The following is a 21,110-nucleotide window of genomic DNA, read 5'->3' on the forward strand; positions in this document are numbered from 1 at the left end:
ATGAGTACATCAATTCCATCCTAAACCTGATGGACAAAAAACAGTAAACAATAGGAGTCTTTATTGACTTGTCAAAAGCTTTTGACATGGTGGACCATAAAATTCTGCTATCAAAGCTAGAAAGATATGGTATTTGAGGTCTGTCCAACAAGTGGATCAGTTCCTTCCTGACAAATCGTATGCAGGCAGTGTGCGTCAAGCACACAAATATTGAACTAAAAACAGTATCTAATCACTTATCTGACTATAAACAAATAAAATGTGGTGTACCCCAAGGATCTGTATTGGGACCCCTTCTGTTTCTTCTGTACATAAATGATCTAAGCTTAAATATTGATGCACACAAAACAATCATATTTGCAGATGACACCACGATTCTACTAAAAGGAGACGACGATGAACAGTTACAGCAGACAGGAAACATGGTCACGAAACAACTTAGCAGCTGGGCACAGAGTAATCAGTTTGTAATAAACAGTAAGAAAACTGTTGCTCTAAAATTCCACAATGTTCCTAACAAGGACATGTTTATCCCATCAGTCTCTATCAATGACGAACCAGTTGGTAACAGTACTGAAACCAGATTCTTAGGACTTTGGCCGCAGAGTAACATCAGATGGAATAAGCATATTGAATATCTCAATGCAGAACTGAGCAAAACATGTTATCTTCTTTGTTCATTAAAATCATGCTGTAGTGAGAAAACAGTATTGAATGCGTATCATGCGTACTTTCATTCTCGTCTTAGATATGGGGTCACCTTCTGGGGAAACTCTAAAACAGCTAATAGCACTTTTAAACTACAAAAAAGGGCCATTAGAATCTTGTTTTGGTGCAAGCCTAGAGACTCTTGTAAACCACTGTTTAAGAAATCTGGTATTCCCCCATTACCGTGTGTATACATTATGGAAACCCTTTTGTTCTTTAAATTAAATGGCAAGGACCGGACACTACAAAAAAACTGTGATATACATGAGCACTTTACCAGACAAAACAGAAACTTACATATGACTCTAATCAGCACAGCACTGTGCCAAAAAGGTACTTTTCACATGGGAGTTAAGCTTTATAACAAACTTCCTGAAAACATAAAAGCTATCACTGAGGTCAATACATTTGGAAAATCTCTAAAGAGATATTTACAGCATCACTGCTTTTACTCCATTGAAGAATATTTAAATTTATGAAATGTGTTATATAAATACGTACGTGTAAAGTGTATTATTGTAAGCTTAAATATGTGTGCCATGAAATTACTTTCAGCCTGTACATTTATAACTTGACTTGTCCAATGTCTTATGCATAAGCTGCTATGTAGACAACAGGACCAATAAAATACAATCTACAAAAACCTCTTAGGTGGTGATTCATAAGCCCAACACCACCGTGCATCTATGCTGTGATTTTAAACTGATGGTCAATGCACAATGTGTCACTGATATGTATCTCATTCTGTGGCAGGCAGAATTATTGGCAAAGTTGTGAGGGGGGCCAATATTTTTCCTGCATCAACTTGTAATATGCCTACTTGCAGCTGCCATTTGACACATTTTCATGGACTTTCCTGTTCCTGTACATTCCCCACAGGCTTTGCCAGTTTATTTGCTTGCCTTTTGGAATGTCATCTGCACCAAGAATTAACCAATGCTATTTGGAACAACTGATTCAGGACATTCCCTCTTGCATCAGTTATCTTGATTGATGACATCTGGGTAACATGCCCTACTTGGGAAGAATATTTACAAAACCTGAAATCAATTTCCCAGTGCCTCCTGGAGGATGGAATTTGTTGCAAACTGGAAAAGTGCAGTTTTTCTTCCTAACTGTGCTTTTTTTGGGTCATGTGCTTAGTAAAGATGGGATCATTTATATGGATGATCGCATCAAAGTCATCATGAACCTGCCAGCAAACAAGATCCTGAAGGAGTTCCCATATTTATTGGGTAAGATTTTGTATTATACTCAGTTCACTACCTGAGCAGTGCACATCTGCCGACCTCTTAACTGGCTTCACCAGAAAGGCATTAAGTTTGTCTGGTCTGCAGGTTGTCAATGGGATTTTCAGTCTCTCAAGCAGTGTTTGTGCCCCAATCCCTGCCTGGCTTCCCTTACATCAGATAAACCTTTAACCCTGTCCTGTCACGTATCACAGTGTGGCATCATCCCAGAAAAAAGTGCTGATGGCTTGCACTAGATTTTCTTTTAAAATCAGTTTTATCAATGTTACTGCTAATGCTGAAAAAACATGTGTATTAGTTAATGCCAACAAATCAGAATTGTGATTAATTAGTCGCAACATCATTGTGGAGGCTGTAGTAGTTGTACCGAAAGCAACAATTAAGGCACAAGGTGCATCATGACTAGTACATCTGAATATATATATTGATATCAATATAATAGAGGGAAACATTCCACGCAGGAAAAATATATTTAAAACAAAGATGATGTGACTTACCATACGAAAGCGCTGGCAGGTCGATAGAAACACAAACAAACACAAACATACACACAAAATTCAAGCTTTCGCAACAAACTGCTGCCTCATCAGGAAAGAGGGAAGGAGAGGGAAAGACGAAAGGATGTGGGTTAATCCTTTCGTCTTTCCCTCTCCTTCCCTCTTTCCTGATGAGGCAACAGTTTGTTGCGAAAGCTTGAATTTTGTGTGTATGTATGTGTTTCTATCGACCTGCCAGCGCTTTCGTATGGTAAGTCACATCATCTTTGTTTTAAATATATGAATATATATATTCATATTCATAGTTATTCACCTTTAAACATTTTACATGTAATCAGTGTCATATAATAAAAGTTACAGATACGTTGTATACATCTGAATATACATATATGTGACACGACAAATTGCCTGCATAATATTATATTTCTAATTTTGTAATATATACTCCTTTCACAAAATGTACCATCAAAATTCAATATCATTTATTGCAGTCCCTTGAAATTCTTGAACTGTATAAAATACTTTACTTTTTATCCATTTTGCTACTTTTACTTTAAATTTATCCATGGGCATAGAATGTGCACTTTTGGGTAATTTGTTAAAAAATGTGGTTGCTAGATACCTATAACTGCAGTGAATATTTGATAGTCTGGCAAACAGGATGTTACTTGTATGTCCATTTCTTGTATTATGTGAATTCATTGCCATTCTAAGGTCAAAGGTATTTAAATTTTCTTTGGCATATATCAGGCTGCTATAAATATACAAGCCAGGGAGTGTCATTGTATTTAATTCTTTAAAATGCTGCCTGCATGGTTCTCTGGGTGGTAGTCCTACAAGGCATCTGAGTGCCTTTTTCTGCCATTTAAACATGGCCTTTGAGATTGGGCAGTTTCTCCATTGTATAAACTCATAAGCAAGATGAGAGAGGAAGAAGACAAAGTATGCATATATTAGGAGTGCTCTACTAACAGAGCCTCTCAGTTTATGTAAAAAGAAGATTACATGTGAGAGTTTTTTGCATAGCATGCCTGTGTGAGTATCCCAGTTAAGTTTTTGGTTGATATGGAACCCTAGTAGTTTTACAGATTTGTTTTCATGTTTGGAGGCATTCAAATTAAATACAATATCTTCTGTATTATTATTATTTATTTGTAATGAATCTGCCTGAAACCAGCTGGTGCACCTGTCCATTGCTATTGTTACATTATTCTGTAATTCATCCAAGTTGTTTCCTTGATTAATTAGCATTGTATTGTCTGCATACAGTGCTGTGAATGAAATGAGCATATGGCATTGTTGGGCGGGAGGCCCCTATCTGAGGAAGTTCAGCCGCCAAGTACAAGTCTTATTTCAGTTGACGCTACATTAGGCGATTTTTGCACCGATGATGAGGACAACACAACACCTAGTCTCCAAGCAGAGAAAATCTCCAACTCACCTCCCATGCAAGCAGACCTAGGTTTGATCCCCAGCCGGGTCTGCTTAGCAGACAGACACAGTGCTGTGTCACAAGGTAATGAAGAAGGCAAATCATTTATGTAGACTACAAAAAGAAAAGATCCAAGTACGGAGCTCTGTGGTACTCCTTTGGTAACTGGCAAGAAACTGGATCTTTTTCATTTATAGCCACTGTTTGTTTTTATTGCATAAGTAAGATTGTAATAATTGAAGAGCACTCTCCCATTCTGTAACACTGTAGCTTTCTTCTAGACATATTGTGGGATACAGCATCGAATGCTTTCTTAAGGTCCAACAGTCTCATGCTAATTATGGATTTATTCTCAAAGGAGTCGTAACTTTAGTGACAATGCTCTCTGCTGCCTTCACAGTTGGGAGACCAGTTCTGAACCCATACCATGTGGAACATAGCAGTTTATTCGATTCAAAATACTGGCTCATTTGCTGGTGGATACAGTACTCTATTATTTTTGAAATTATGGGAACTAGAGAGAGGGGTTGGTAATTGTCAAGTAAATCTTTGTCACCTTTCTTATACACAGGTATGATAACAGAGATTTTTAAACAATCTGGGTAAACACCTTCATTTAATGTGTTATTTAATATCCTTATTAAGGGGATTATTATTTCTTCTCTTATATTTTTTATAACATAATTAGATAAACCACAGTGCTCTTCAGCTCTGGAGTTACTGAGCTTTGCTATTGATTCACTGACCTGTCTAGGAGTTACTAATGCCCATTCAAATTTGTCTCTCACCTTTCTGTGTATTGCAGGTAGCAGTGCTTCTGTAAAAGTTAAGTGCTCTTAATGTGTTAAGTAGATAGTTTACAGTTTCGCTTTTAATTCTAATGTCTATATTTATATCACCGATTATTAAAACTCTGCACTTTTTCTTCTTAAGGAGGAATACTATGAGTTTTTCAAGACTCTGTATAAACAAGTCCTCATTTTGATTTGGGGTGCGATACACGGTTACAGCTAATATACCAATACTTGGAAACAATACAGCTGCTGCTTCAAAATATGTTTCAGTACAGAAACTACTTATATCTATAGCTTCATATATTAATTTTAGTCTCTTACAAATATATATGGCTACACCACCACGCTTCATGTTAGTTCTACAGTACCCTGCCGCTACTTCATACCCATTAGGTGCACTCAAATCTATTTCTGTATGAGATAGCCAATGTTAATTTACCAAAAGCACAGTACAGTTAACTCTTTCTAGCCAATATTGCAGTTCCAAGAGCTTATTTTTCATTGACTGGATATTAATATGTAAAAAGAGTAGACAATTTTCATTTACGGTTGGCACTGACTGCCTGTGAGTTTGACACGTCTTCCTCATTGCTTATACATCACTTACCTTAGACAACTTCTTCTGTTTGTTTTCCTCCCTATTCTGCTTCCAACTAAAAAATCACTCAGATAAGTGGGAGGCAAGGTGGTCACATTTTCTTTTTCACTGCTTCTTATTGTAGACACTGTGATTGATGTTGATTCTGCTGGTGTACATTCTAATATTGCTGTTGCTGGAGCCACTGTTGATGTTGTTGCAACTATTGTCACTGATGTTGATACTACAGTTGTTGCTACTCGCATTTCTGTTTGATCTGCTGGTTGAATTTCTGCTATTGCTGTTGTTAGAGGTGCTGCAGCTGACCTTCCTGCTATCATTTTTGAAGGTGGTGTTGCTGCCATCGTTGTCGAAGATGGTGCTCCAGCTGCTACTAAATTTTGATCTGATGGTGTTTCCACAGTTGGTGTAGCACTATATTGGTTAGCTGGGTAGTACCAATTAAGTGCCAGTTTCTTCTCAAATGTTTTATTCAGGTTTTCTGTAACAGTATTTGCTATTTGATTGGCTACTACCTGCTTTCCCAACTTATTTATACGTAGCCCATGTTCTGTATAAAATCTATGACCAATATTGTTTATGTCAATAATCTGCACATCTTTGAAATGTTTGCAAATGCTCATATATTTTTTATTTGCCACTGTGATTTCACTATTAACACAGGACCGTTGAGGTAGGTTGTGCCTGTGTGGTAAATTGCAAACTATTACGTTTGTATAGGTAAGGTGGCTCAGGTATCTTTTCAGATTCTGTGTGGCCTCCTTAGTTTCATTTTTATTTATATCGTTCGATCTCCCTAACAGAACAACAAAATCATTTTGATTAACCTTTGGACACTCAGCGGATTGTACTACCTTCCCCACTTCTGATAGTGAAGCATTTGGCTTAATAAAACTGGTTGCTTTTAGCTGTTTATACTGATTAAGAATATCTGCTAGTTCACACCTGTGACTGTCTGCCAACACTATAATGTTGCTTACATTATTTACTATTTTTTTCCCACCAAGTTCTCTGATTTGTTTAGTACTGCATTTTCTAACTTTAGTATTTTGCTCATTGAGGCACTCACTTTGTTCTTCAGGTGCATTTTGTCTTTTCTATTCTAAAACTAATTCATACTGATGCTTTACATTACGTGTTTCTTGAATTAACACAGATATAATTTCAGATTTGTCACTTGTGTTCAAAAAACGTAAGACTACTGATCGTCTATCACCGTTATTGCTCAAATGTGCCAGTTTTCTAGTATTTTCATCTTCTGAAACCTGTAGTTCTTTCTGCATACTCTGCCTACTGTATCTCTTGCTTGTCATTCCGGACTCGTCAGCTAAAATCTCGGATGTATAGATGTACCCATTCCATTCTACGTATTCTTGAATTAAACTGTTAATAAGTAGTAGACTTTCAGGCAATTCTGGTTTATCCTGTGGCTGCAGATTAGTGTTAAAAACTTTCATTATTTATGATTTTAATTTGCCTTGCACATTGCATAGGCTTCCCTATGAGTCCAAGTTTTCCTTTAAAGCTTCGTACAGCTCCCACTCTGTATACATTTTTTGTATCGCTTTGTCAGAGCTCCTACTTCATAAAGCAGATAACAGTAGAGTGTGCGACCTATTGTCCATTCACGGCAACTCTAGATCAGAAGGTTGTTTTTGAAATAGTTATTAAAAACAGTAAAAACCACAATGCAGACTCATTGTCCAAAATTTCATTCATTAAGAGACTCAGTTTTCTACAATTTGTTCTGCTTGGTATGGGAGGTGACTGCTGAGCAAAGTTTGTACATACCATGACATTTTTTACAAAAGCAGATGACGGTCCCAAAACACATGCATACATGTTGACAGTACTGTCAAAACTGCTCTCCCTCCCTCTTCCTCCTCTTTCCATGCTCTTCAATTTGGTGATCACTAGACGCCACTATTTTCAACAAGACAATGCTCACCCACACATGGGACATTTCTGTATGAATTATATGTGTGATATTAAGATACTCAAATGGTCAGGAAGATCCCCAAATCCATCTCTGAAAGAACATCAGTAGGACCAGCTCATATGTCACCTCTGCCCCAGTGCCAGTATCCAGAATATCGAGGACTAGTTACAACATTTGTGGGCCAGGTTACCTCAGGAGAAGATACAATGGTATAATGACATCATTCCCAATCAAATCAGTGCATGCACAGAAGTCAGTAGGGGTGCAACATCATACTGTTAAGTGGGCTCTTAAAACCAAGTTCTTTGTAAATTTGATTTGATATGGCAATCACTGGCATAACATCACATACCCTCTCAATTTGTGAAGTTTCATTTTATTTCCTTCTCCCCTTCTGGGTGCTTCACGTTTTTGGTTAGTAAGTGTAAATAAAATAAAATAAAATAACGTAAAATAAATAAAATGTTCATTTAGTCTCATAAAACTGTCAAGATGCTCATTAAAGAAATTTTTCTGCGAAAATTTATGTAAATTACATTTTTTTCAAATGAATATGCATTGCTGTTACATGTTATGTTGTATATTTATTGTGAAAGAGAACAGAGGGGATGGAAGAGTCATCTTGCAAGAGCAGCAAAAATTTGTAGCGGGGATGTTGCCCGATGTTAACGCAGTTATGTGGTAGCTGCAAAAATTAATTTGAGCTGGCTGCTAAAATTGAAGGTGGTCATTGTAAAAGTCATAATACAGAAGCAAAGCATTGTAACTTTGGCTGTTTCAGGGCTTACATGAGATTGTTCATTAGAGTTATGCCTTGGTCACAGCAGTCATAGTGGTAAATGAGGAGGTGTACCAGTATGTTACAAGAGCATATTCTGAATCTCTGTTGTTGACATGGGTGTTTGAGTCTAAATTCGAAAATATTTTGGAATGTGACAGTAGGAGAGCTGGATAGTGGTGGAGCCATGTAGGATTTGCCCCAATTTTTGTTTTGTTCGTTTTGAGTAGGAAGTGTAGACTGGAAATGCTTAGTGAGATTTTACGATTTTTCCATGACTCAACACCATGCAAATCAGTGCACTATGTTTTAATTGGTCCAGTATCATTGGGTGTTTATTTTACATGCATTTAAAAGAGATGATAATAATAATAATAATAATAATAATAATAATAATTAATAACTGAATACCAAGAACCTAATAACAGAAGATGAAACAAACTAATGAAAAAATATCTTTACCATCACTAAACAGCTAGGGTCATATGAGAAAGTTATTTTTACCATTTGTGCAGTTTCAGTATCAAAGTATTTTTTTGAATGTGGCAAAGTTTTTACATAAAATTTGAGCAAGTAAAATCAGCAATTTATAGCAGTCAGATGAAATTAAAAATTTAAATTGAATCAAATACTGTATGATAACATAGACACAAAAATAATACTCAGGCAGCTAACAGAACATTAAGAATTATTATGATCCAATGTTATATAATGTGAAATTCAAATTAAAAATGTAAATCTCATCTATAATAATAATAATAATAATAATAATAATAATAATAATAATAATAAGAACTGAAGAAGCCTCGGACAAGCGCCGTCATGGTCGGGGACGACGTTTGAACCCTATGCCCGCCCACAATGGTAACGACAATGCTAGCCAACTGGAAAATGATTTAAATCCAAATAGAGGTGTTTTGCAGGATATGCTTCCTGCAACCACTCTAGAAGGAAAACAAAGACAGAGGATGAGATGGTCAGATGTAGTTAATCGACACCTCATGTTCTGTTATTACCAAGCAACAAACCTAGGAACCAACACAACTGGATACAGATCACAAGTATACACAACATTTATTACCAGATAAAAAGAATTAAAATTTTTAACAGAACAATGACTAGCTGATCAGATCCGTGTAATAATCAAAAATAACAGGATACCCCAGTCAGAATTAGAAAACATCAAACAAGAAGTACAACAAATACTGGAACAAAATAATGTGCAATCAGAAGAAGAAGAAAATCAGTAATGGACTCAAACATCCCAGAGCAAACAAACAAAGAACAACACGCATCAATTAAACAATCAGAGCAAAACGAAATCTTAAGGCAGCCACCAGAACAAGCACAAATAGAACACGAAGTGACACACATGTTAGATATAGAAGAAAAATTTCAGCTGACATATATAGAATACAAAGAATACAGACATTAGACCATTCTTGCATAGACCACCAAATAACCCACAAGTCGAAACAACAATAAAAACTATCAACACAATCATACACAACAAAATAAATGAAAACACAACTATGGAAGAGTTACAACTACTGGTTTATAAAGAGCACTCACTACACTAAATATACACACTAGGCAGACATCAGAACCAACCAACACACAGAAGAAACCCACAAAACCAGCATGGCAACACAGGCTACAGATCAGAATAGAAAAACTGAGAAAAGACATCGGACAGCTAACACAATTTATAAGAAATGAAATGCCAGAAAAAAAAAACGAAAAAGGTTAGATAAAATCTCACAACAAGAAGCGATAGAGCAATTAGATGAAAGGAAACAGAAATTACAAGCATTGGCCAAACGACTTAGAAGATACAAAAAAAGTGAAAATAGAAGGAAACAAAACCAAACATTCAACACAAACCAAAAGAAATTTTACCAGACAATAGATAACACACACATTAAAACAGACAATCCACCAAACATAACAGACATGGAACACTTCTGGAGCAACATACGGTCAAACCCGGTACAACATAACAGGCATGCACGGTGGATACAAGCAGAAACAGACACATACAAGATGATACCACAAATGCCTGAAGTGATAATTTTGCAACATGAAGTCACCCAAGCAATTAATTCTACTCACAATCGGAAAGCCCCTGGAAAAGATAAAATAGCAAATTTCTGGCTAAAGAAGTTCACCTCAACACATTCACATCTAACTAAATTATTTAACAGTTACATTGCAGACCCATACATATTCCCTGATACATTTACACATGGAATAACTTATCTGAAACCTAAATATCAAGCAGACACAGCAAACCCAGCTAAATATCGCCCCATAACATGCCTACCAACAATATAAAAAAATTTAACTTCAGCCATTACACAGAAATTAATGACACATACAACACAGAACAAAATTATAAATGAAGAACAAAAAGGCTGTTGCAAAGGAGCACGAGGATGTAAAGAGCAACTGATAATAGATGCAGAGGTGACATATCAAGCTAAAACTAAACAAAGGTCGCTGCACTACGCATACATTGATTACCAAAAAGCTTTTGATAGTGTACCCCACTCATGGTTACTACAAATATTGGAAATATACAAAGTAGATCCTAAATTGATACAGTTCCTAAACATAGTAATGAAAAATTGGAAAACCACACTTAATATCCAAAAAAATTCAAATAATATCACATCACAGCCAATACAGATTAAGCGTGGAATATACCAAGGAGACTCATTAAGTCCTTTCTGGTTCTGCCTTGCTCTGAACCCACTATCCAACATGCTAAATAATACAAATTATGGATACAATATTACTGGAACATACCCACACAAAATCACACATTTGCTATACATGGATGATCTAAAACTACTGGCAGCAACAAATCAACAACTCAACCAATTACTAAAGATAACAGAAATATTCAGCAATGATATAAATATGGCTTTTGGAACAGACAAATGTAAGAAAAATAGCATAGTCAAGGGAAAACACACTAAACAAGAAGATTACATATTGGATAACCACAGCAACTGCATAGAAGCGATGGAAAAAACAGATGCCTATAAATATCTAGGATACAGACAAAAAATAGGAATAGATAATACAAATATTAAAGAAGAACTAAAAGAAAAATATAGACAAAGACTAACAAAAATACTGAAAACAGAATTGACAGCAAGAAACAAGACAAAAGCTATAAATACTTACGCTATACCAATATTGACCTACTCAATTGGAGTAGTGAAATGGAGTAACACAGACCTAGAAGCACTCAATACACTTACACGATCACAATGCCACAAACATAGAATACATCACATACATTCAGCAACAGAAAGATTCACATTAAGCAGAAAGGAAGGAGGAAGGGGATTTATCGATATAAAAAACCTACATTATGGACCGGTAGACAATTTAAGAAAATTCTTTCTAGAACGAGCAGAAACTAGCAAAATACACAAAGCAATCACTCATATAAATACATTGGCTACACCACTGCAATTTCATAACCACTTCTACAACCCTTTAGATCACATAACATCAACAGATACGAAGAAAGTAAATTGGAAAAAGAAAACACTACATGGCAAGCACTCGTATCATCTAACACAGCCACACATCGATCAAGATGCATCCAACACATGGCTAAGAAAAGGCAATATATACAGTGAGACAGAAGGATTCATGATTGCAATACAGGATCAAACAATAAACACCAGATATTACAGCAAGCATATTATTAAAGATCCCAATACCACAACAGATAAATGCAGACTTTGCAAACAACAAATAGAAACAGTAGATCACATCACAAGCGGATGTACAATACTAGCAAATACAGAATACCCCAGAAGACATGACAATGTAGGAAAAATAATACATCAACAGCTTGCCTTACAACATAAACTTATAAAACAACATGTTCCCACATACAAGTATGCACCACAAAGTGTACTGGAGAATGATGAATTCAAATTATACTGGAACAGAACCGTTATAACAGATAAAACAACACCACATAACAAACCTGACATCATACTCACCAATAAAAAAAAGAAATTAACTCAACTAATCGAAATATCCATACCCAATACAACAAATATACAAAAGAAAACAGGAGAAAAAATTGAAAAATACATCCAACTGGCTGAGGAAGTCAATGACATGTGACATCAGGATAAAGTTGACATTATACCAATTATACTATCAACTACAGGAGTCATACCACACAATATCCACCAGTACATCAATGCAATACAGCTACATCCAAACTTATATATACAACTACAGAAATCTGTAGTTATTGATACATGTTGAATTATCCGGAAGTTCCTAAATGCAATATAACACATACCATACAGTTAAAAGGAAGTGATGCTTGATCAAGGTCTGCGTCACTTTCCATTTTTAACCAGACTTAACGTCTGAGAAAGTAAAGAAATAATAATAGAATTTACCTGTGGTGATACAGTTTTGAATACATTGGTCACTATGAAAATGAATTACCTTTGGTGTATCTTGTCAACAAAATAATAAAGAATGATTGATATGACTCAGTGGTAGTCAGCAGTTGTTACTCAATGAATATAAGTTTAATGATTGTGGAATTTGAGGTCCTTAGGAAACTATGATTTTAACTGTTCATGATTACGTGAGTCCCCATAGGCATATTGGATACCACATTTTAAAATATATAGGGAAAAATATTATAATGGCTAGAGCAATATATTTAATATTAGCTGTCTCTGTCACATTATGTAACCTGTTTAGTAACAAAAAAGAATCAATATCTGATAATATGACATAGCACCTTCATTCATGAAATCAGAGGAAGTGTTTTCTTCTGATCTACATTAGTTATGAAAGAATTTTCCAATTCTTTGAACTCTAGCAGGCATCGTACATCCTGCAGATACCCCATTTTACTCTTTTTTTTCAGATGACACCTGAATGATTTGGAAGACTAAAATAACGTACAATGCCACTTTAAAGGCGGCACTACATGGACCATCAGATACAAATTTGCCGGATCTCATCAGAAACATATGTTTAACAGTTAAGTTATGTGACTTCACTGCACAGGAATGATATAGCACTAGTAAGGCACCACAAATTGAAGACATCACAAATGAATGACTAAAAATGTGAGCTACATAACACAGTCCAAAAACTTTCTTGGGCAGAATGTCTTACATAGTGAAAGGTTAATGAAACTGTTTTACACAGCAGAGCATTAGCTTATACTGATTCTGCTATAAGCATAGGCATAGAAGGTGTGGAAATAAATATTAAAATTAGTGCGTCACTGAGTCACACTATTTTGAACAGTAGTTATCACTTTTTTTTGAAAGAAGAATAATTACTAGTCTCATTGAATCAAAGTTGCAGCAATCAGCAATCTAAATATCAATAACATACCTTAAACCATGCATCTCTTTTAGACTAGTTGGAAGGGTCTCCAGAAAATTATCATCCAAAAGGCAGATTGCAAGTTCATCAAGTTCCACCACTTCTTTTGGTAGGTTGTGAAGCTGTCAAAACAAAATAAATACTTAAATTAAAATGTGTAAGATCATTGTAATGTTTCTGCAATTATTGTCAGCCGCAACGTTACTACTTGAAATATTACACTGGAAAATCCTACATAGAATACAAGCAATGGAATGATTAATGACATATGCTCAAAATATAGTAGCGGACTTAAGCAGGGAATAGGTGAGTAAACTAAAGCTTCAACAATGTAGTTGAGATTAAAGACTTGTATTCTTCTTTGAGCACACATGTACCAACAGCAACACTGTCCAGGCTCTGCAGCTGGAATGGGGTTACTGGTTGTTTTGGTGGAAATATGAAGAAGAAAGTGAAGAAGGGGAGGAGGGGTGGATTGAAGGAGAACAGAACAGATGTATGGCATCAGAAATACTTCACTACAGTGTAGATTTGTGTTACACACAAGTATAAGGGCACAGGATTATAAAGGAGGTTCAGAAAGGCGACTGAGAGAATGGTGTAGATTGATTAGATATAAAAACAATACCTCGAGGAAAAAATAAAGGAACTGTTAATCCAGTATACTTTTTTCTGGTAATGAACACTTGAAGGGAAACTTGCATTAACTATGGCCTCCATCCCTCCCTCAAACAATTTGAAGTTTGAGAAAAATATGCCTTAAATGTATTATGTATACAGTGTTCAACAGCGACATAATTTGTTTTTATATTTTAATTTTGCTCTAATTGTAATGTTCTAGTTGCCCTATGTAAGATGCACTGATCAAATAAAGAAATAACATAAATGTATTAATGTGTGTCATAATCTATGAATGTATTACCATGTATCATTTATATTTTTGTATATTAGCACAGCCATTGTATGTTTTCTCACAGTGTGTATGCAGAATTTTGTTGTCTATCTTCTGTTTTCACTTACTTGCTGCTTAAGGAATATGGCATTTTTTTCGTGTCATAAACATTTTTTATTGTTGCAAATGCCATATCTGTACAAAATTATTTTTACTCAGTACTTAACATTTTATTGTGATCAGCCCTCTATCTTTGGGGAAACACAAGATTTCTGGCTTTCAATAAATAATAAAAAAACTGTAAAACCATAAAATAAACTAAAGTGAGGGATCTAGAGCAAAGAAGCTAGAGGTAAGAGTCTGATGGGGTAGAGAGGGAGACACAAAAAATGAGACAGGACCACGGATGATAACTGGTACAAGATTAGGTCTTGTTTGATGAGAACAGGAAGGCCGTGGAAACACAAGTTGTATTTGAAAGGCAATTCCTGTCTGCACAATTCAGAGAAGCATAAGTATAAATAAAGATACTAGAAATTTTAAGGCAGCCACTGACATTGACAATGCAGTGCTCAGCTGCATGACCTGCCACTGAGTTGTCAAATATGCCATTGGTAATACAAGGTGGTTATAATTAAAGTGTAGCTACTTAAAGAGGCCCATTATGGGCTGTAATTAGATTTGGCAGCAAAACTTGGAAGGTATACTATGTGTTAATGTGGAACTGATTTATGCTGGAAAAAATAAGATCCAATTTTGGCAATCAGGTGCAAATCTGATGCTGTGGATGCAAAAAAGACATATATAAATGTTTCCTTATGTAATGGATTATTAATGGGCCATGGGCAGAAAAGGTCAAACAAGTCAGAAAGCATAATGTTAATTTTATTATTAACTGTTGCTTGCACAGTTTTTTCACTATGAGCACCAGAGATGTCAACAAGATGCTGCATCCATAAAACAAAGTGATCAACAGTTGCTCACAGTAGTGTTTCTGTATACTGGCCTTCAGATCAGGTGTAGACCAAAATTATCCTTGGTAAATGCATTCTTTTAGATATTCCCAGAGCCAAAAGTCACATAGATTCAGATCAGATGATCTTGCAGGCCATACATCTGGAAAACCTCTGGAGATAACATGTTCAAGGAAAGTTGCCTTAAGCAGATCTTTCAGTGGTCAAAGGACATGAGGTGTTGCTCCATCTTGCATGAAAACAATGATTTCCAAGCAGCTGAGCTCTTCCAAACATCATGCTGTACAAGGAGATCTCAATAACTTGCAGTTGTCATGGTACACCTGACAGGCCTTCCGGGTGTATTCTCTTCAAAGAAGAACAGACCGAGAATAAAGGTGCTTATGAATCCACATAACAAAGACACATATGGTGAGTGAAATGGCTCTTCGTGCACAACATCAGAATCCCAAATTTGGCAGGTCTGTGTATTTACTGCACCCTGTAGAGTAAAATGTGCCTCGCCACTCCATAGAATATTGCCTGGTCACTTGTCATCAACTTTTATCTATGCCAGAAACTGAGGAACAAATTCAGAACGTTGCTGCAGATCACAAGCTTTCAGTTGCTGCACCATATGGGTCTTCTACGGGTAACAGTATAAAGTAGACCATAAAACTTTCTGTACTGTTTACCGTGGGAGAAAGACTGAAAATTTCAAAAGTGAAGCCATTATTTAAAAATGGCAACAAGTATAAGGTAGAAAACTATCACCCAAAATCCCTCCTCTGAGCATTTTCAAAAAATATTAGAAAAACTGATGAAGCACCGAATCAACACATTTCTAAATGACCATAATTTACTTAACAGAAATCAGCATGGCTTCCAAGCATGTAAAAATACCAAAACAGCAGTAATGTGCTACACTGAACAAATAATCAAAAATCTAGAAAAAGATTATAGTGTAGAAGGAGTAAATTTAGACCTCTCCAAAGCTTTTGACACTGTGAACCAGGACATTCTTTTAGAAAAATTGGAAGCGTTGGGTATACATGGGATAGGAAAAAAATGGTTTGAATCATACCTAAAAAACAGAACACAGGTTGTAGGACTGACATCAACTTACTCCAACCACAAAATAAATTCAGTATCAGAGGCAATGTAGAAATAGGAGTACCACAAGGCAGCATCCTAGGACCCGTATTGTTTCTTGTCTATATAAATGATTTTCACACCTCAGATGATGCAGCCAAAGCAATAATATTTGCAGATGATACTAGTGTAATAATAAGTGCACCAAAGCAATTGCTACCAACAACTGCTGATAAAGTACTAAATTACACCCACTCTTGGCTCAATGCAAACAGGTTGACATTGAATGTAAATAAAACAAATTATATGCAGTTTGGGAAAAGATGTCAAAATGTAAATCTCGATCTGGTGTGGGGTGACAACGCCTTGGACAGAGTGACATCCACAAAATTGCTGGGGATTCGTGTGGATGAAAACTAAAATTTTAATGACCACATAATAAAACTTCCACAGAAACTTAATTCCGCCTGTTTTGCTCTCAGAATTATTGCAAGTGTTTGTACTTCAGAGGGTGCCAGAATGGCATATTTCGGCTATTTTCAATCTCTTGCCACATACGGAATAATATTTTGTGGTTCTACAACAGGGCGCCTAAAACAATTTTTTTTGTTGCAGAAGAGGGCCATCCGAATAATAACTCACAGTCATCCACAGACACACTGCAAACCCACATTCAAAAAGCTTAGAATACTTACTATACCATCATTATACATATATATGTATGTATGTATGTATGTATGTATTGTATTGTATGTCAGGACCCACATTGCAGATTTTCAGACAAATGCCGACTTTCATAACTACAATACCCGTAATAGCACAGCACTCCATACTCGGCGAACAAAAAGAACAAATACACAAAGGCATGTGAGCTGTATCGGTGCAAAACTGTACAATGCACTGCCAGTCAACATTAGGCAGTTAGAAGATGATAACAAATTTAAAACAGAATTTAAAAAATTTCTAGTAGAACAATGTTTTTATTTTGCAAATGACTATGTAGGCCAATAAATTTTTTCTGATGATATTTATAATGGCAAAATGGAAAATACTCTATATGTACCTAATCATTCATTACATTTGCATACTTAAAGGACAGCTGTTGTGTGATGTAAATATGTACTTAAGCAGTGTTGTGTATATAAGGACTTGCCATTTAGGGAGGACAAAACTAAAGCCTTATGAAAAACAGACTATGCATTTAAAATAACAAGCAGGGATGTATATAGGCTACTTTCATTGTATTATTATTAACCTCATTGTATTATTTTGTTTTGTACTTTTTTACGTATATATTGTATGTGTCCATTTCTTTCAAATGGCTTACATGTACCCTTGACAACATCTATACAATACTTATTGTCAACGGATGGATAAATAAAATAAATGGGATGGACAGTTCTCATAACACTGCACGAGCACTAGCGCTACCTGGGGCACGTGATGCATGGTCAATTACAGCAACAGCAATCTCATCAACAACTTCCACTAGGATAGGATGCTTTCCTCTTCCAGGTGCCTTGCAAAGCTCACCCATGTTTTCAAATCTCATTATCATCTTCTTTAAACCATTTAATGATATTGGGCTTCTCCTCTGAGCTCTCAGTCAGCAATACTGTCTCAAGGCAGTACTGTAATTGCTGCAGTTCACATAAAACAGTTTCACTAACAGTGCATGGTCTCTCATGTCAATAGCCATATTGCTCACTCACATTGTGGCTTGTCAAATGACAGTGAGGATGACTTACCATCATACAATCAAAGTACAGTGTCAGATCTGTGCTTAATGGCCAAAATTGGAACTAATGTTTTTTCCAACCTAAATTGGTTTCACATTAAGCCATCAGTACATCTAGTTTTGTTGAAATATGATTATTACAGCTCACACTGCACTTCCCTGGATAACACTTTAATTATAACCACCTGGTAGTTTGGCAATTGTCATTTATAGGAGTGAACTGTTCGTGAATACTTGTGCACATGTTAAAAGCCATGCAGCTGTTGAAGTGGTATTGAACGTGATGTGATTGCTGTCATAGGTTGCTCTGCCTCTAATAAAATAGGCCCCACTGTTGACAGATCTGGAATAGGATATGCTCCATGGATGCCTGGGAAAAGCCCTGTATCTCAGTCTTTTAAATGGATATGAACAATAAGGCAAGTGGTTGGACACTGGCACCTGAAAATAATGGATCAAAATATTTTGTAGATTAGGTTGGCAGGCCAATACCACTTCAGGAGAGATAAGAGCGATATTCCTCATTTTTGGAATAATGAAAATAGAATAGTCGTAGCCCTGATGGAGGAGACTGTTTGGCTATTCCAGTACCGTGTGATATGCAATATTATCAATTTACAAGAGTAACTGCTTTACTTTCCTCTTTTTCTTCCTAAGGAATTCAGCATTAATAGAAAGATTGTAGGTAAGTTGTTGTTGGTACACTTTCTATTCAAATGTCTATTTCAAACATATCCTCTAGTACAAGGAAGAACATAAGTTCAAATAATAGCTGTTCTATGTTATCAAATATGAAGTACTCTCTTAATTCAGAGATCAATACGAATTCACCTTGAGAGAACTTTGAATTTTTTTTATGTAAGATTGTTACAGTAAATGTAATGAATATATAAATACATTACATATAGAAACAGGCACTTCTCAATTGGATTACATTCTCTGTTTCTTGTTCATATTATTGTGTAATTACTTCAAAATTAAGTGCAATTCTGATTTTTAAAAAAGTGGTGATGAAGGAAATAAACTGTATTTAACAGTTTGGTAGCTCTAGGAATTGAAAACATCAGCTCATTATTACAATAGCTATAGAAATCTTGTTAATTAAAAATTTACCTATTCTTATTCTGGTTTAGCGGGAAATTCTGAGTATATTCAAAGGATAGCAATGAAAATGGTTAAAAAATTGTATGCAACATAGAGGAAGCTCATACAATTCATGTAAAATGCTGAACTGGTAGATGATTATGCAATGTTGAGATTGATTTTTAAGATTTCAACTTTAAGTTGTATAACTGTTTAATATAAGATATTTAACATGTACATTTAATGTGAACACTAATTTTTAATGTTTTCATTGCAGTTGTAACATGCTATCACTAACATGGCATGTAAGTAACCTGACATAAAAAAGTCTATTTTCTGATGAATTCAGCTCAGTAAAGGTATCTTCAGTACTCCCTACATCTTTCTCCTGCAGAAAATACAAAAATTAAATTAAATATTGCTCATGAAGGGGCATATTTTTTGTATACAATCCATTAATAGTTCACCTATGGATGGAATTTGAATAAACTCTGATATACAGGGACACACGACTAAGACAGGATGCCCAAAATATATTCAGACTGAGAAAATGCAGGCTGAGTCAAAGGTCTGTTAACATTTGAAAATTCAATAATTAATGGAAAAATGTAGATAGAGAGGTGAGAATTGACACATATGCCTGAAATGACATGGGTTTTTATTGAAACAAAAAAGTGCACAAAATGACAGACAGATGCTTCTTTATACAACACAAAAGCAATAATTAGCATAACAACTGCTGTTAAGCAAAGACAATGTTCTTTATAACAAATGCTCAGCATGTTGGCCATCATTCCTCAACAATACCTGTTGTCAAGGGACAAGGTTGTGAACAATACTGTACAGCAAATCAGTAGATATGGTGAGAAATTTCTGTTGTATGTTGTCTTTTAACATCCCTAATGAGGTCAGATGATCAAGGTAGACTTGCAGTGTCAGGTAAACCCACAACCAATAATCACACGGATTGAAGTCTGGGGACATGGGAGGCCAGGGAGGCCAAGCATGATGGCTGTGGTGGTTCAGCATGTGATCCTCACCAAACAATGTGCATGTGTAGCAATATGAGGTGGAGCACTATCCTGCAAAAATGGTCATACCTTCCAGCAGGTGTTTATCAGCCAGGCTAGCGATGATCTGACTCTCTCTCTCTCTCTCTCTCTCTCTCTCTCTCTCTCTCTCTCTCTCTCTCTCTCTCTCACACACACACACACACACACACACACACACACACACACACACACACCTCATTTTATACATGATTCTCATGTGGTGACACAGGTTTGTTGCTGTCCAGTGCCATCTTTTGGGCAGTTTTTGCACTTTTTTGTTTCATTAAAATCCCATGCCATTTCAGATATATGTGTCAATTTTTATCTCTCTACCTACATTATTCTGTGAATTAATGCATCTTCAAATATTAATGAGCTTTGTGGTCACCCTGTATATTAACACATTCCAGTTGGGTCACAGTGATTGTTGGGCCACAGTGATTGCTACAGTCCCTCATATGTCATAAACTATTTCAACTTATTTGTGTTGCTGCTGCTTCTAAGATGAAGGATTTAGGTAGAGTACCTTAATTTTCAAAAATACTGTCATTGATTTCAAAACTGTCATCAATTTCAGAACCAGATACTTCAAGCAGCCTCAGTATGTTTTCATCAGTCATAGTGTCCCCAATTTTACATCAAAACTTTTGCAATGAAGAAAATTATGCAAGCACACTGCAACAATGAATGTGAGGGAAATGACTACACCTGTAATAGATTTTTCAAGTCATGTTGCACTTTGTGGAAGCAGAAACATCCATTTAGTGTCTCTCAGAAGTACTAAAAAGATTGAACAACTGACTTCAAACCATCACTGCATGGAAATAACACATAATGAAGTAATAAGCAGAAAAGCTGCACTTGGAAATTCTTTGAGAACTGACTGTTAGGGTTATCACAACACACCTGT

General features: G+C 35.8%; 1 protein-coding gene across 1 annotated transcript in view; it reads right to left on the bottom strand.

Annotated features, from left to right (window-relative positions):
- The window catches only part of LOC126471517 (leucine-rich repeat-containing protein 40-like), a 200,125-nt gene that overhangs the window by 90,584 nt on the left and 88,431 nt on the right, over positions 1-21,110 (bottom strand). Inside the window, exon 4 of the mRNA XM_050099737.1 lies at positions 13,400-13,512. Within this exon, the coding sequence (XP_049955694.1) occupies positions 13,400-13,512 (113 nt within the window). The remainder of the gene's footprint in view (positions 1-13,399; positions 13,513-21,110) is intronic.

The sequence above is a fragment of the Schistocerca serialis genome, chromosome 3 (genome assembly GCF_023864345.2).
Source record: "Schistocerca serialis cubense isolate TAMUIC-IGC-003099 chromosome 3, iqSchSeri2.2, whole genome shotgun sequence".
Taxonomy (NCBI): domain Eukaryota; kingdom Metazoa; phylum Arthropoda; class Insecta; order Orthoptera; family Acrididae; genus Schistocerca; species Schistocerca serialis.